This window comes from Heterocephalus glaber, unplaced genomic scaffold (assembly GCF_053883595.1).
Source record: "Heterocephalus glaber isolate CG9 unplaced genomic scaffold, H.glaber_assembly_v1.0 deba00001429, whole genome shotgun sequence".
Lineage (NCBI taxonomy): Eukaryota > Metazoa > Chordata > Mammalia > Rodentia > Bathyergidae > Heterocephalus > Heterocephalus glaber.
The window spans coordinates 21,668,005-21,685,114 of NW_028258294.1; the positions used below are offsets into that span (position 1 = coordinate 21,668,005).

At 33.3% G+C, this 17,110-nt stretch overlaps 1 protein-coding gene across 10 annotated transcripts in view; it reads left to right on the forward strand.

The window, feature by feature from the left end:
* Gria4 (glutamate ionotropic receptor AMPA type subunit 4) overlaps positions 1-17,110 on the forward strand; it is a 364,899-nt gene that overhangs the window by 244,034 nt on the left and 103,755 nt on the right. For all 10 annotated transcript variants that reach the window (XR_002386758.2, XM_004856477.3, XM_004856476.4 and 7 more), the window contains one exon: positions 5,185-5,369. Coding sequence is in view for 9 of the 10 variants with exons in the window: in XM_004856477.3 (XP_004856534.1) it covers positions 5,185-5,369 (185 nt within the window). In the remaining variant the exon portion in view is untranslated. The remainder of the gene's footprint in view (positions 1-5,184; positions 5,370-17,110) is intronic.

Sequence of the window (17,110 nt, forward strand, 5' to 3'; positions counted from 1 at the left end):
ATTAAAAATAATAGGAAAACAATGAAAGATTTGTATAAAGATATGCCATAATTAGAATTTCTGTTCGCAGGGATCAATGTAGTTGCTGTGTAAACAAATGAGTATATAAATTAATGGACTCAGTCATTTGTAGTGCTGAAATAAAATTCTACATTTGCACTGAAAGAAGACATAATAGTGACTGGGCATTTTTTGGAGAAGGTCCTTACTACCTTGAATCTGTAGCAATAGCTGAGAATACTCATTATATGCCTTCTTAATCAAGATTGATCTCACTTACAACTGACTGAAAATTCTCCTTAAGCCATACTAATGGTTAAAACAAGATAATGGATTTATTTCAGTCATTTAGAAGTCTGCATAGATGACCAAGAGAGTAGCACTCCATTTCAATAAACCAGAGCCCAAGTTCCTTCAATCAAGTCATTTCATCATTCATAGCCTTGATGTTCAAGTCATTTCATCATTCATAGCCTTGATGATATGACCAAGAGGTGCCATTTACATTCAGGCAGCAAGATAAAAGGCATATTCCTGCAGTCTTTTGAGGAAAATCTCCTGAAGCTTTTACATAACCTATTGGCCAAAACTTGTTCACTGAACAATACTCAGATGAATAAGAGGTGAGAAAATCCATTTATTCTGGCTGTCCATACACCCAGGTTAAATTTCATTGTTTTGAATGAAGAGGAGAATTGCTATTAGAGAACAATTTACAGACTACTACTTTGCTTTGACTAATGCTTTGACTTTAAAGAAATGAAGTATCAAATTCATTTGTAAGGTATCATCTAGGAACACTGTAAAAGAGGGGTCAGGAGACAATAAATGTTACTGTCAGAAAATACAAGAGGCCTAGGGAAAATCTAAGACCTAAATGATTACCTTTGAAAAAGGTCATTTTTAATCCATCTTTGAAGGTTCATTTCCTATTGTTGCTCTGGATTATTTGTACATTTCATCTTATCTTGGGTTTACATGTATAGCACCATGCTAAATAAGTAAGAAAATCATTGCTTATTTCACTATGCCTGTCTTGAACTCTGGCACAAATAAATGCTATAATCACAGCTGCAGATAATTGTAAACAAACTACAGTGCTGGTTACTCCTTCTGTGTGCTGAGACTTTGAGATCCAGACTGTGGCCTTTGAAAATGTTATTTCAATACTAAGCTGCATTGGCAAGAGTCCAAACTAAATGGCTACTAAATCTGCTCTACAGTTCCAGTATGATGGTATTAAATGCAGTGAAGATTACAGAATCCTATTTCTCTTTTAAACTCAGGTCAATATACTGCATGATGTAGATTTCCACACATGCATATCTTTCTTCTCAAATTCTCTAGTTTTGAGCTACACCAAAGAAGTTGATGGCATAGTAGTAGGTATCTGCATAGCAATTTATGAGACCATTGAGGGCAGCTTTCATTTGAGTAGGTACAAGTGGCCACTATCTTCTTTGGACACTTATCCTTTTCAGGCTCAACAACACCCTATAGGACTTAGTTTTCTCCTTCCCATACTACCTCCCATAACCTAGATGTTTCTCTCTCTCATATTGATCAAACCATATATTCTTCATCTCACAACTTTGTTACCCTGGTAATATTTCTTGATAATTTCTGTAACTCAGCTATTTCCATTTTCTCTTCAATTCTTCACTCCTCTGAAATAGAACTTCTATATTCAGCTTCCCGTTCTCTGTTCATGTTGAGCACCCCAATGACCTTCTCACTGAAGAATACACCAGACAATTTTCAGTCTTCATCCAAGTGAAATTTTTATGGCATGTGGACAACTCCTGTCATTTTGAAGTTATCTCCTCCCTGGCATAAGTTTCTGCTGCTTCTATTCCTTCTGCTCTGTGTACAGACAGTTGAATCAGATAAATCTGGCAAAAGAAGAATATTAAATAAGCCTAGCTTGTGTGGATAGCAGCATCTTTGAGGTGCTAGTCATCCAAAATAGGTCATTATCCGTGGATGATATTAGAAGTGCTGATGTGTAAGTTTGTGGTAGCTTAGAACTGCTTACCTCATTATCATTCTATTTAACAGAATTTTAGTTCACTCTATAATATAATAACATTTTTAAAAATATTTTATGTGTACATGATAGTATCCTCTGATAAATATAAAAAAGACTCAGTAACTTTTTATAAAGTAATGTGATCATGTTCATGTGATCCAGTGTCCATGTGATCATGTTCATGTGATCCAATAATGTGATTATGTTCATGATACACTGTCCCTACTATTCTAAAATATCTTTTTATTCCTTTAAAGTTATTTATAGAGTACTGTTTATTTTGCACAATAGTCAGGTACCTATCAGTTTTGCCACATAGTAAATTCCATGTAATGACAAGAATCATGTCTTTGTTCATTTTAATGTATCTTATAAGGTCTTGTTTTTTCAGTGAATTATGTTGAATTAAAAAGTAAGCTGTCCATGTAGAAGCAAGGTTTAAAACATTCTTTAATGTAGTAAATTCCTGTTGAAGTTGTGATATTCACCTAAAACTTCAGCATTCATTTTTGACTACAAATATTGTGTTACAGATTTTTAATAATTAGAAGATATAAATCATAGCCAGGTGTAGAAATAATGATCTGACTTGTGATTTTCTAGTTTATATAACAACTAAGTTATATAATCATACATTCAAGAGCAGCATTTTCTCCTAGTTATAATATATTCCTACTTATCTTGACAAATAAATAAAACACACACATCTGAGCAGCAATGAATAATAAGAGAGCATATTAAATCAAGCACAGCTTATAAAAGAATATAAGTTTCAACAAGGCTCAGAAAACTGTAACTATGTCCTTTGTACTGCACTGAAAAGATGCCATTTATTTCTGACTGCGATTAATGTGGCTTTTTAGGTAGCCAACTTTCTTTGACATTTAACAAAGATTGTGTTCTAGGGTTTTGTCTTATTTTCAATTCTAGCTTCATGTGTAAATCTGAACAATCAGATAATGAAATGCTGCCCTTGAATTATGATTTTGTGTTGTTATGTAAGTGGGAACACATATTTATTTGATCAGAAGGTATATGTCTCTACATCCTGTGAAAGTCATGTCAGCAGGAGAATAACAACATGGATGCCGGGTACCAACATGAGGTCTGACAGCCACATGATGCCAAAAAACAATTAATATATAGATATCAGAGCCAATCTGTGAACTGATCCCAAGGAGCAGGAAGATAAATGTGTGGTCCACATTTGTTATTTCTAAAACAATCAAGCAAACAAATGACTTAGAATTATTTTTGTATGTTAGTAAATAAAAGGAGAAAAAGGAAAAGTAAGATAACAACTGGCATTTTAGTGTTCTTTTCAAGTCAAACAACACACTAAGTGTCAAAAAATGAATACAGGGAACATGGCCTCAGTTACCATCCCTGTGCAAATCCCAAGAGCAGAATAAATGAGGTATGAAGACATACATATAGTATAAAAGGTTTAGTGCCATCATTTTGCATATGACCTGAATAGAAAATAGAAAAGAGTCTTGATTTTCAGGCAGATACAGGGTGTGGGGAGCCTGGATTTAGGTAAGATTTGAAAAGATAATCACTGGCGTGCATTACAAAAGGAAAGACTAAATGGAGCAATAGACATACCAGAATAATTATATAGTAATTAACAGGCCCTCTCTCTTCCTCTTTGGGGAATTTTTTTCATTTAGATAAAAATGAATCCTGACTGCCACAGTATTTCATTTGGCAGATTATCAGATAATTTATATTTCAAATATGATCTCATCATCAGTTCCATCTGTTGATAATACCTGAGCATCATAATGTTTGAAACTGACATGCGGAGAACATACCTCAAAATCAAAGTCTCTGAATCTGAGAAACTCACATACCAATCAGAAAACCAAACAAATATGTTTACCTTGTAAGTGCTGTGTATTGATTTAAATCTTCACTTTTAATCCACCTAGATCTCTATCCTAACTCCAGAACTTAAAGAGAAAGGAAATGTAGGCAGTTACTATAGATTTAGCTCAAATAAGTATTAGACTTTCTTAAATAGAGCTGGGATATTATGTTTATGCCAAGCTATAAAATGAAAAAAAATACTGGCTTTCATGCTCTAATCTTAAGCAGTCCTTGTTTAAGAGCTATTTATAAAATCAAATGATCTTTTTTCCTTTCTTCTTTCACATTACAATTCATGACTCAGAGTTGGAGAAAGCCGGACAATATGAGACGAGTGTTGGCATGAAGATATATTCTTAATTCTGGGATTACAGTTTTACAGACTCCTTCCTTAACCCAGGTGCTTAGACCAGATGACATGTCTTCTACATGCAGAGGGATCTGGACCAAGAATAGGATAGAGACTATCCCCTCCTCTCATAGAAAGCTATCTTCACCTATTAACCATTCCCACCTCTGGCAAGCTTGCATGTTCCTTCTCAGCTTTCAATACCCAAATCAAGTGGTTTCTCATCTCCCACTTTTTCCTTCTCCCATTCAGATTTAACTAAGCCTTTCCTGGGGTCAACATTTTACCTTAAATAATGGTCATTACACCTTTAAAAACTAAGTTGCATTTGTTTAGTTGAATGTCTGTATCCTCTACTGTATTATGAGTTCTCAATGTTTCACCTAGGAGTTATTTAGCTTACTCTAGTCTGAATCATTCTCCGGCAAAGAGAGAAAGTGATTATTAAATAATGCCTTTACAGTATCCATCTGTCCACAGAGTGGGGCTCTGACAATAGTGGGTCTTCAATCACTATCATTGTACCATTTCTTCTCTTCCATATTGAACCAAAAATATTCTGCCTTGCTTAGGGGGAAATCAAATCTGTTGTTCAAAATAAATTCTATCCAGGGAGTAAAATAACAAAAAGGGTTGAGGAATTGTTTTTTTACTACAGGTGGTCTATCTTATCAAAAATGTGTCTAGAACAATGGGATATTCTGCAGTACAGAGATGTTGAGAGCTTACATAAGTTATGGTTTGCTACTTCATTCAATCGCTCCAGATATTTTGTCACCCTGAGTAAAGAAAGAAAGAAAAAATTATTCTGAAATAATCACTCGGATTTCTCAGTTTCAGAGCAATTTTGGAGTATAAAATATTGATGTAGGCTGCACAAGTCATTAAAGGGAAATAAAAGCATCTTTTTGGTAATTCTCCCCCTCCCCAATAGGATACTCGATACTTCAAGCTATTATGGAAAAAGCAGGACAAAATGGTTGGCACGTCAGTGCTATATGTGTGGAAAATTTTAATGATGTCAGCTACAGGCAACTTTTAGAAGAACTTGACAGAAGACAAGAAAAGAAATTTGTAATAGATTGTGAGATAGAGAGACTTCAAAACATATTAGAACAGGTAAGTCCTATATTTTATCTCATTATTCATCTATACGTCATATAAGAAGATATCTTTTCTCAACCTTTTGGTTTTGAGTGTGATGTTTGGGTATTTGCTCTGATTTGTCTCCAGGACTAAATCATAATGCTTTATCACCAGAGGCAATTTTGAATTTTAGGTCTCAATGAATTTCTCAGACAGCTGTAAACTATAAGAAGCAAAGGACCCTTGGTAAATCATCAAGAGCTCCTGGACTTCTGTTTTCAGAAATATTCATTTTTAAATTTGGACTATGCTATCAAAGTATTAAAAAATATTAAAATGTATGCCTTTTAGAAATTAGCTATATGAGAACTAGAAATATAAATTCATAAAACAATGAAATAAGAGAAAATTAAGTGGAATATTGGGTACAGCATATTTCTCTGCTAGATATTTTAAATAAATGCATTAACCACCAAAATGAAGCTGATTTTCAGCTGTCTTTACAAAGGAAGACTCTTTTAATGAAGCTTTCAATAAATATGTGATGATTTGATTTACAGAAGGCAGGAAAAGATAAAACTGAGTTTTGTCATTGTGTCCAACGACAGGAAAATATCATCCAACAATGGATAACTTCTACCTTCTCCCTGAGCCTGCATATCATGATAAAGGTTTAAAACTGTCTTCAGCCCAAAGTGCAGTGAATGTATGCCATCTAGTGGTTTTACAAATGCTTGCTCATAGTTATTACAAATTTGGCTAGACAATACAGTAATCTAATATTGGATTAATTTGTTACACATAGTTTTATTACATATAATTATAGATTTTTTTATTTGTAGTAAATTTGACAAGTTTGAGGTTGACTTATAAGAATCACTTCAGTACTGAAAGATAAAAATTGAAACTAAAATATGTTTCAGAAATTCCTCCCAATACCTAAAGGTAGTGAATTAGACATCTTAAACTTCCCTAACTATATCTTACCATTTGTAAAAGTTAATAATTACAAAATATGCTGCATTTCAATGGTGTGAAGTCAGACTGTACTAAAAAGGAATTCACAAAGAATTTCCTTCTATTATATTTTTATATAAGAAAAAATGAAAAATAAAAACTAAAACACTTGTTATTTTTGCAAATATTAGTTATAAGCCTACGTATCACTCCAGTTTATTTCTTAAGGAGTCCAAACAAAATATTAAGGTTGTAAGTTTTCAAGATATATGAACATTTTTCTGGGTATTTATGGAATCTAAAAAAAAGAAAACTTTCTTCTGTTTCTTAAGCAATGCAGTCACTTGAACGTCAACTCCCATTCTCTCCCTCCCACACCCACCCCTGTATTGAGAGTTTGAGTTGTTTGACCTGAACAACTGAAGCTTTGTAAATTACTCATGATGAATCCCACAGTGAAGCCAATTCTAAGCCCTCCCTGGATTGCCAAGTTCCTGGCAGAGGTTGAGTAAGGCTCAGAAAGACCCTCCACTTAGCACCTGGGCTTAAAAGACTGTGTCTAGAGGAGGCCATTGAGTGCCCAAAGCACAGTGACCCATTTCAGAGGCTTAGCTGGTTTCTAAGAAGAAAATCAGCACACTCACAGGCTCTGGAAAAACTCTGAATAAGCTGTAAATGAGCTCCTGCTAAGGGCACTGGACATCTTATTTTGGGGGACATTTTGAATAACTTTTAAAACTTCAGAGTCTACCTTTCCCATTCATTTTGCTGAATGTTAAAAGGCTTCTTTTCTACCATGGGTGAAGAGAAATCAGGAGAATAATAATAGACATTTGTCCCTGTAAACCCCTCTCAGGTAGACATTCTATGATTTATGACAGTCTACTGTATTGTGAGAAAATAATGCACTTTCATTGTCCTATAAAGTTTCCCTCCTCCTCAAGAAAAGCTTTTTATGATTCTGAACATGATTCTTTATTACCTGTATTTTAATTCCTCATAGCTCTAAGCAGTCTTTTTTAATATTCTTTTAAGATTTTTTATTTTTTGAAAAAATAAAACGTCTTAACAAAATTATAACAGAATCACAATAATTATTACCCTGTATGTCATTGTCTTAAAAGTAGTTAAGAAATAGGCCAAGCAGATCCTTACAAAGAAGAAATAAATAGATAATAACAAAACTTTCATTTCAACAAACTAAGATTATTAATTCTACTCTTGACTCATTCAAACACAAAAGTTAATCCAGACTTTGTGAAGATTTTTGTGCATACTTGTTTTTCAACAATATGTGTTTCAAAATCCTCTTTCATAAATTAACAATAGAAAGCAATTTCAGTGAATCACCAAAATGTCTTTCAAAAAGTGTTTATTAGAAGATGGGAAGGGAAAGAAACAGGGAGGCAGGGAGAGATGGGTCAGTAAATTCAAAGCCTCAGCCATAGAGGAGGAACAACTTCTTATGTTTATACACAAAGGTAGATTATAGTTAACAATATTGTATCACATAATTCAAAATGGGAAGAAGAGGATTTTGAATGTCCTCATCACAAGGAAATAATATTTGAGATGACAAATAACCTAAATATCTTGAGTTGATCAAGACGCTATGTATACATGCCAAAACATCACACTTTACCTCATAAAGATATTTAATTATTGCACCAATAAAAATCATTTAAATATATTTAAAAATTAAACAGAGTAAAGCTAAATAATCTTCATTAGGGGAAAAGTAGCCCTTTCTCGGAAGATGATGAAATTAATACAGTGCAGATAAGGAGATGCAGTGTTGAACTTCTAGAAGGTCAAGCACATTTTGCATTATGGTGGCATGCTGTTAATAGTTACTTCCTGGACATTTCAATTTGTATCAATTTGCAAAAAGAGCAAATACAGTGTTCTTTGAACATATATTAATGGAAAACTATTGTTAGAGAGAGATTTCATCTTTTGTATGCATTTCCTGAATTACTTAATGCCATGAATTAATTAATTATTATGAATGTATTGCTATTTTAAAAAGCAGTTAGCCGTGTATTCATTCAAACATTTCAAAATGTGAGCATCAGAATGCTAAATTAAATGTAGGCCTGAGGATGCCTCTCTATGCGAACACCAGGGTGATGGTGCAACCTGAGTACAAATAGGCGAGTGTCATTCAGAGACAGCAGCTGAGCTTTGGTCAGTCACAGGCAGTCAGCTCTTCCAAGTAAGGCAGAGCAGCAAGCTGTAACCAATTAAACCATCCTCTGTCAGTGCTGTTTTCTGTACATCAATGCTGTCTGACCAAGGTACCTCCCCAGAGATCTTTGGTTCTGAGAGGCCCAATTCTAGAATCTTAAATAATAACAAACCAGGATCTTTAAATTTGTCATAATTTTTGTCTTTTGAACAAGTATTTTAAAATGTACTTTAAAGTATTTTGATTTTTCACCCTAAATGAAAGAAGAAAATAGAAGAATTTATGTAATACCCACTGTGCCTGCAAGAGAAATAAATGTATCAATTCCAATCAAATTGTATTTTATGCTTTCTAAATTCAATGGACAATGTGACTGATTCATCTGGAGAAAAGAATTTAAAAATAAAACTAAAAATATTTTTAATGTTTATTGAATTTGTGGTTATTGATAAAGCCTTTAGTTTACTTAAATTAATATTATGAGCTTAATTAAAATATTACAAATTCTATTTTGGACACAAACTTTATCTCACTGAATTTTCTTCCTCTAAAAATGCATCAGTTATTTTGAAGAATAGCTCAATATAGCTGGAATCTTATGAACTACTTTTATATCAAAATTAATGATTTATAGTAGTAGTCATATATTATTTTATTTTCACACATATATATTATTTTAAATCCTGAACTTGTTACTTGCAGAGTCTCTACAGATTCTACCTAGCACCTTTTCAATGAACATTGAAATATTGGACTTTGATGCACGTATTTAACTCTATAGCAAAAAAGCAGTAACAAACTTTGCCTTAACTATCTTTTTAGTAACTTAGAAAGACCCTGTCTTAAAATTTTTAAAAGATCTGGAGATAAAGCTCAGGGTAAAGGCCTGGGTTCAGTCCCCAATACCACAAACAAGCAAGTACACACACATACACACACACACACACACACACGAAATTATTTCACAAATACCACTTAAGGCAAGTGACTGCTCATACATTTAATTCCACCATGAAATGGAGCATATTAAGGTCCTGTGTTAGATTTTTGGTTAATGTCAGTGAAACCCTCCTCTAGGGAACCCCCAACTCTGATCCTCTGGAACAGATGAAGCAAATTGTGATGGTTTTAAAAAAACCCTCTCTGAGGGATGGTTAAAAATTTTTCAATTTTTTAAAACATAAAGGAAGTCACCTAACACTTTTTATTCTCTTAACTTTAAATAAGGAAAGTGGAGCTGAGATGATCTTGGAAAATCCTACTTGCTCTAAAAATCAATAATGCTATTTCCAATGAAATCTTTCTGATGTTGCATTTGATTGTGAAACAATATAAAATTTTACACAGGGAATATGTCTTAAAGAGGCATAAAGTACAACTTCAGTCAGCTACCTCCTCTAGATATTTTTTAATTCCATCAATATTTATTGGGCACCCATTATATACATACACACACACAGGCACAAACATACACTCACACTAATGTGCTAAGCAAAACAGAACGTCTTCTATTCTGACTAGTAAGTCTTATTTAGCTAAGATTTAAACCAAAACTGCTTGCCAAAATATGTTCTTTCTTTTAGAAATACAGTTCATAGAAAGTGAAGAAGAATCCTTACTGCCTCAGGGGTTTTGCTATGAATGCCAGTTCTTATGACTAGATGATGATGTCAAAGGCATTAGATATAAAATTGGGACTATATTGACCCCCCAGGAAACTTCATGGATGTATTTAAGGTGTTTAACCAAGTATGTATCAGGATAACATGGTAAAGATATTTAACAAAAGGATGGAGGAAATGGCTCTGCACTTGGCTGGCTGACAGATATCTCAAACTGCTTCTTTATCACATACCTCAATTTAATTGGCACCCTTTTCAGCAATATTGTCACTTTCACTATGTGACAAGGAATGTCAGTGTCCCACTAGCTGTAGCATGAATCTCTGATAATTGCCAAAACCAGTGACCTTCCTATACTGTTTGTAAATTAGTAAAAAAATGCCTAAAAGCCATAATTGACCTCTCTGAACTTTATTGAATCACCAAAGGAAACCAATAACCCTACCTCAGGGCTAGATAAATTAGAAAGAGAAGAACATTCCTCTCAAACATAAATGTGACAATTTGCACATGAGAGGTGAATTGCAAACTTGGTCCCAACTAACTTATTCTCAGCCTCAGGCTGTCTACCAGGTCTAGTACCATCTACGTGGTATCTCAGGTCTCTGGCAGAATCTTTGGTATCTCAGGTCTCAGGCAGAATCTTTGACAAATTGTCAAATGCATGACACTACTAACTAAGAGATACTGTATACCTAGAGTCCGCAATTACAAATTTTTAGATTTCTCAAACATGAAGAATCGTAACAAATCAATCTAAAACTCAACCTGTTCCACTCTCACTCCCCAAAATGACACCAAATAAAGGCCTTTTAAAAGTCAAAGTTTTAAAAAGTCTGCCTCTGTATCCCATAACTGATTGAATCATTTTCATTATGGCTAATGGCTATCTGGTCAATTTTTTCATACCAAAGCCAGAAAAGAAAAACTTCAAATATAAAACTGTAAGAGACAGATGAGATGAAAAGAAGCACAAAGAGAAAGAAAGCCTAGTCACAGTTATGAGGAAGAGTCACTCCAGGAGAGATCTGACAATTGGGGGTGATGGCTTTGATTACTGGAGTCATCTGTGGGAGGATTAGGCCGCACGATTCTAGCAGTAGGAATGAGCCAACAGTGGTGGGCAAGACAACTCTGCACTCAACACCACATCCATTCATTCAGCAACTATGCACCAGACATTGTCTGAGGCACTGCAGGACCGTACAGAGAAGAACAAAACATGGTCCCTACACAGAACACGTACACTCAAGCAAGGAATGTCAAAGCATGAATAAATAATTACAGAACAATCTGATAACTTCAGAAACAGACATATTACAAAATGTATCAAAACTCCAGAAGATTGAATGGCTAAGTCTAGTCAAAGCAACCTGGAGTGTTTTACAGAGAAAACAGAATTTAAATTAAAAATGCATTGGGTTTACCTAGGTACAGAAAAAAAATGTAGGGATAGTCCAGAACAGGAAAAACTGCAAAATATTTCTGAAAATATTCAGAAACAGGAGAGCAGTTCTATATGATAAAACTTGGTAAAAGGCAAAGGTAGAAATTGGAAGGGACATTAATCAAGGATGAAACTGTAGAGATTGAAGGGAGCAAAAGTGTGGACTCCTTAAATTGCATGAGTTTAGTTAGTTTTTCTTATTGAAATCTTATCTCCATCAGGACAGAATCTATCATTTACCGATATATTCCCAATGACTTGGTAGAGACTCAAATCATAATTGTTAAATAAATGAAAATCTGGATGTGCCCCACTTGAAGACATGAGCAATAGATATCTCTTGTGTTCAAGGCAAGACCCAGTAGTAGTATTTTCCTGAAAGTAACCATTCAATTACTTGGAAAGCATTCTTGTCTAGAATTTCACCCAGCAAAAATCATAAATAACTATTGTAGACTATGTTGTATATGCTAAAAAATACAAGTATCGTTTCCATATATTAAAGTAATAATGAGTGAGATGCAATAGGAACAAATCAGACATCCAGAGAAATAATTATAGCAAAGAAATCATATCAGCAATTTCCCACACTGCAGTATTGGCAGAGCTTGCAGTTTTTGCTTCATTATAAAGCTCCCTTTGCATACCAAGTTTTGCTCAGTCAGGGTCTGCAACAAAATAAGAAACAAGTTAAGAAAGACATGAAATTATGCTAAGAGGGTAAATTTTCATACTTTAATCTTACTTTTAACTTTAATCTTACTTTAATATTACTTTTCAACTGCATTTATTTGAATCTACAAACCCCATTATAATGCACTAGGTTTGTTGTTTTTATAGACAACAGAAACACTTTTTTATGGTCTCAGTCAGACTAGTGTGAATGGAATTGGTAGGGTTAGACAGGGGTGTGTAACTGTCTCCTAGAAACTTATTATGGTTACAGTTCTACCACATTTTCTTATAAGGTTTATTTTAAAGATAACGTGGAAAAGTAAAGGAAATGAAGGATATGTTTTCACAGGGAAGAAGAAAAGTATACTTGTCATAAAACAAGTACTTTTTCCTTAGAAGAATTATGATTTCTAGGATTAGTGTAGGTCAACTAAATTTTTGTTAGCTGCAAGAACATTTGTTAGATTAATTTTCATTATTGTTTTTGACACAAAAATCCAAAGGTCCAGTTCTTTACACCATTTGAGGGCAATTTTTTTTTCTTTTTTCCATTATGTTTATTGGTACATTTTAGGTATACAGTACAGTTGCATTCATCACTGGGATCTTGTACCATTACATGATGCATCTTGGTTCTTTTTTTTCCCCCATTCCCCTGTCCTCCCTTCAACCCTTCCACCCTTCCCTATTTACAAAGACTCTGTTTCCATTTATTTTCATTTTCTCATATTTTTTCTTTTCCCTTCTTTCCTTTCCCCTACCCCGCCCACTTCCCCTACTCCTTTAGACCTTTTCTTCCTATTTCATAATATCAATTATACATTTGATCCTTATTTACATTGAGGGAACTTTTCTAAGTCTCATAAGCATCATAAATGTAACTATTCTTTTACAAATTATAAAATATTTATGTTATACAGTTCTGTAATAAAATCTGCTACCTGCCAGTAAATGAAGTGATGCATCTTTTTAATCACTTTAGTTCAAACAGAAAGGTAATGACACAAATTCATTCTTAATCCTCCCCTTAAGATTAAATGCTTAATTGTATACTGCTTCTATATAAACTGTTTGATCTGGTGCCAAATTTAAGATTCAATTATGCAAAGAAGTCAAACTAGTATTGTTTTTACAAAAAAAAAGGAAAGAAATAAAAGAGAGAGATAAAGAAAAGGAAAAAGTAGGGCTCACGTAATCATGGGCAAATGGAAAAAGGAAGAAAGACTAAGATAGGATACAAGAAATTTATTTTCTGGCTTTTAATTTTTTTCTGCAGAGCCACATACACCAAAGAATTGATATATTCTAAAGCTTAAATCAGCTCAGTAATTGTCTCATGGGCTTTCCTTTAATGCCACAGATCCCATACTGGGGAAGGGAGATATAAATATCCATTTATATAAGTTCATGTTTATACTATATGCAATGATATAAGAATAGGAATATATTGTAGCCATCACAAGATATATAAATTTTCTTGTCACTGCCCACCCCTCCTTACTATTTTTCCATCTTATACAAGTATATAACATGTTCATTTGACATGCATTTATCCAATACCTACCAATTTCCTAGCCTTGTATATAAGTTTAATCAGTTTCAAACCATCTACTGAAGGAATTGAAAATATAAAGAAAAACAACACACAAATAATGCCAGAAATCTGGAAATGTTTGTAAAAGATGAAATAAAATTGTTACACTATGAGGTAGAATTCTGTAAGGAGAAAAACAAGGAAAGGAGAGTCAAGGCAGATGGCAAGTGTGAGAACCCAGTGATGGAAAAGGAAAGAGCTGCATGTCCAGGGCAAGCAAGTGAGCATGGTTGAACACCAAGGGCAGCAGAAATGAGAGGGTGGTCAAGGCAAATGAAGAACAAGTCATGAGTTTGACATTGCAATAAGCAAGTAAGTCAATGTGTAATGTCAAATAGTGATAACATAAATATTTATTTCTTCAATTTATTACTAAACATCCCCTTTACCAAGCACCATATGTACTTAGTTTAGAAATTTGTAATTCCTGTTATTTTTTGTTAAGCTTTTAAGAAATACAGCTGATATGACTATATTTTTAAATTTTACAATTTAAATTTTGGCCCATATACAACATAAGCAAAATACCTCTCACTGATATTACTTTGCAAATATTATATACCTACACAATATAGGTCAATTTAATTTATTACATAGAGACTTTCCCCATGACATTTCCCTATATAATTATAATTTTTGTTTGTTCAACAAAATAACATTAGGGTTAATCATTTGAAGAAATGTAAAGCATTTTCTTTAAAATTTATACTCATTTATTAAGATAGTATATCTGCTTACATTTGTTTCCTCTGATTCTCTATTACCTATTTGAAGTAGTTCATTTAAAAATCTCAAATATGCTCAAGTAATTCATTTTTGAATACTCCCTACTCATCCAGAGTAGCTGTCTGTCATCTCTCTTCCCCCTTTCCCTATCTTCAAATAAATCATTTTCTTTTATTTAAAAAAAAACTCCAATAAGCTCAAATGGAAAGAAATTGAAATAAAAGCAAAGTGAACAACTGAAAGGTCATATGTCTTGTATATTTAATTAATCCCATTTTCATCTCTCAAATATTATTACACACAGACATACAAATTTTTTAACTCATTATTACCTGACACTATTAAATAGTGATGAAAGTAACATCTCCAAAATTATGAACAGAACTTATTTTAAATATGCCCCAAATGAGTTAGTTATTATTTTGGATTATGATAATCAACACGGAAAGGAAATAAGAAAATGCTGCTATAGCAACATTTATGCTAAAGCTAAAACAACATAAGATCTGAAACATAGGTAAAAGTTAAGGAAGGTAAATGAACAGCAATGCTATAGGAAGGAAGTTCTTAACCATTGAAAACTATTCAGCAAAACTGCATACTTTATTGGCTCTTGAGATTTCAGTTTACTTTAACATATTAAAGTCTATAAAAATTCCTACTGCAAAGAAACCTCTTAAATCTTGTTTAACATAATGTTCCAAACAAAATTGGCCGTGTAACACTTTTTTCCTGCATCCATCTCTTTATATTTTATTTGCCTAGTATTAATTCAAAAATAAGTCTAGTTTTGATTTTTTTAAAACTAAGAAATTCAAAGGATAATAACTCAAATATGACTTCAGAAAAATGAATCTCAAAACAAGAGCATATGGTAGGAAGCTGAGGAATTAACAGACTTCCAGAACCAATGGCTCACACCATCCTCTGCACCAGTCACAGTGTCGCAGACACCCAGATAGACTGGGCCTTAGAAGTTGTCCATCCTGTGACCATCCCATGGGCATGTTCATACAGTGCCTATGTGACTCGTGTTTAAACAACTGGGTTTCTTGTTGAGTATATTTGATGTTAAAGTTCATCACATAAGTATATATGAACATATGTGACAGCAGGTGAATTTAAAGATAATTTGTATTCCCATCAGTACCAATCCCTTCCAGTTTTCTTTATAATTCAAGAATAGATGTTTATTCATTGTTGATAAGTTTAATGATCATTTCAAGACATGAGATATTCTTATTATTGTCTGATTAATAAAAGTTAACTTTATAAATTTCTATTTGTGGAATTGCCATTTTTCAAAAGTAATCCATAAAATATATTTTCTTTGTCCTTTCACTGATTATTTTGAACTTGTAAGAAATACATAGCATGACTTATTGGGTTAAGTTGAGTATACACTAAATTTGGAATATAACTTAAACTGTTATCTTATATACACTTTTAATAAAGTACAAACTATGCAAAGCTAAACACAAGTTTTTCTGCTAATTAGCTTTATTATAGATTTGTCATGAAATTGCATACCTAGACCTGGATGAATTAAAGTTTACCTGATAGTTCTCCATCTGTGCAGGCCAATCTCAGTTTTTTTGATACCAGGGATTTTTGGTTTTGGGGGGCCTTTTTGTACCAGGGATCGAACTTGGGACTTTGTGCTTGCGAGGCAGGCTCTAGAACCACTGAGTTAAATCCCCAGCCCCAAAATCAATCAATCTCAGCTTTATACAAAATGGAATTAGGACGACCATGCATATTTACTGCTGTCCAAATAAGCAATATGTTCAGACATTATTTGCAGGGAAAGGAATTGTGTCTTTGCTTCATTATGAGAAAATGGTTTTTCTCTTAAACAATTTTGACATTCATCAAATATTTAATGTGATAAAGAATGTCATTCTCACAAGTACCATTTTATTTATTTTCCTTTTATGAAAGATATATTAATATTGGCCAAAAATCAATCATTTTTCTGAATAAGTATTGTCTAAAGAAGGGAACAGGATCTAGTGGAAAAAATACAGTAACTGTAGTGAAAAATACCTGAGCTGAAGTCTCAGCTTCATCACTTAATGACTATTTTTAATGGGTTTGTTTATAAAAACAAAGGAATACTCCCCTTCACCTCATCTCATCAGAATTATTTTCATACTGATTCCTATGAAATGTCGCTTTAATTTAAAAAGAGCATGCTTCAACTGGTTCTATCAAGCAATTTTATGTACTTCAAATTCATATATACAAACATCATAGAATCTTTTATGTCTCTTTGAAAACATTTTAAGTCATGAAATTAAAATGCTATTTATCAAAATGGTGCTCTGCTAAGAGATGTTCACAGTTAATATCATGATAATCATATAATTCAAGCTTTGTAAATGTAGAATTTTAATACCACCATGACCAGCAGTGAGAAGGATACACCTGTCCAGGATGTGCTCCTCTATGGCGATTAGCAGTTTAAAGGGCTGTCACAGAAAACAAGAATTAAATCCCTGAATTTTAACACTTGCTTTTTTACTTTACAGTCCTAGGACCCAATTCAAACCATATCCCTTGTAG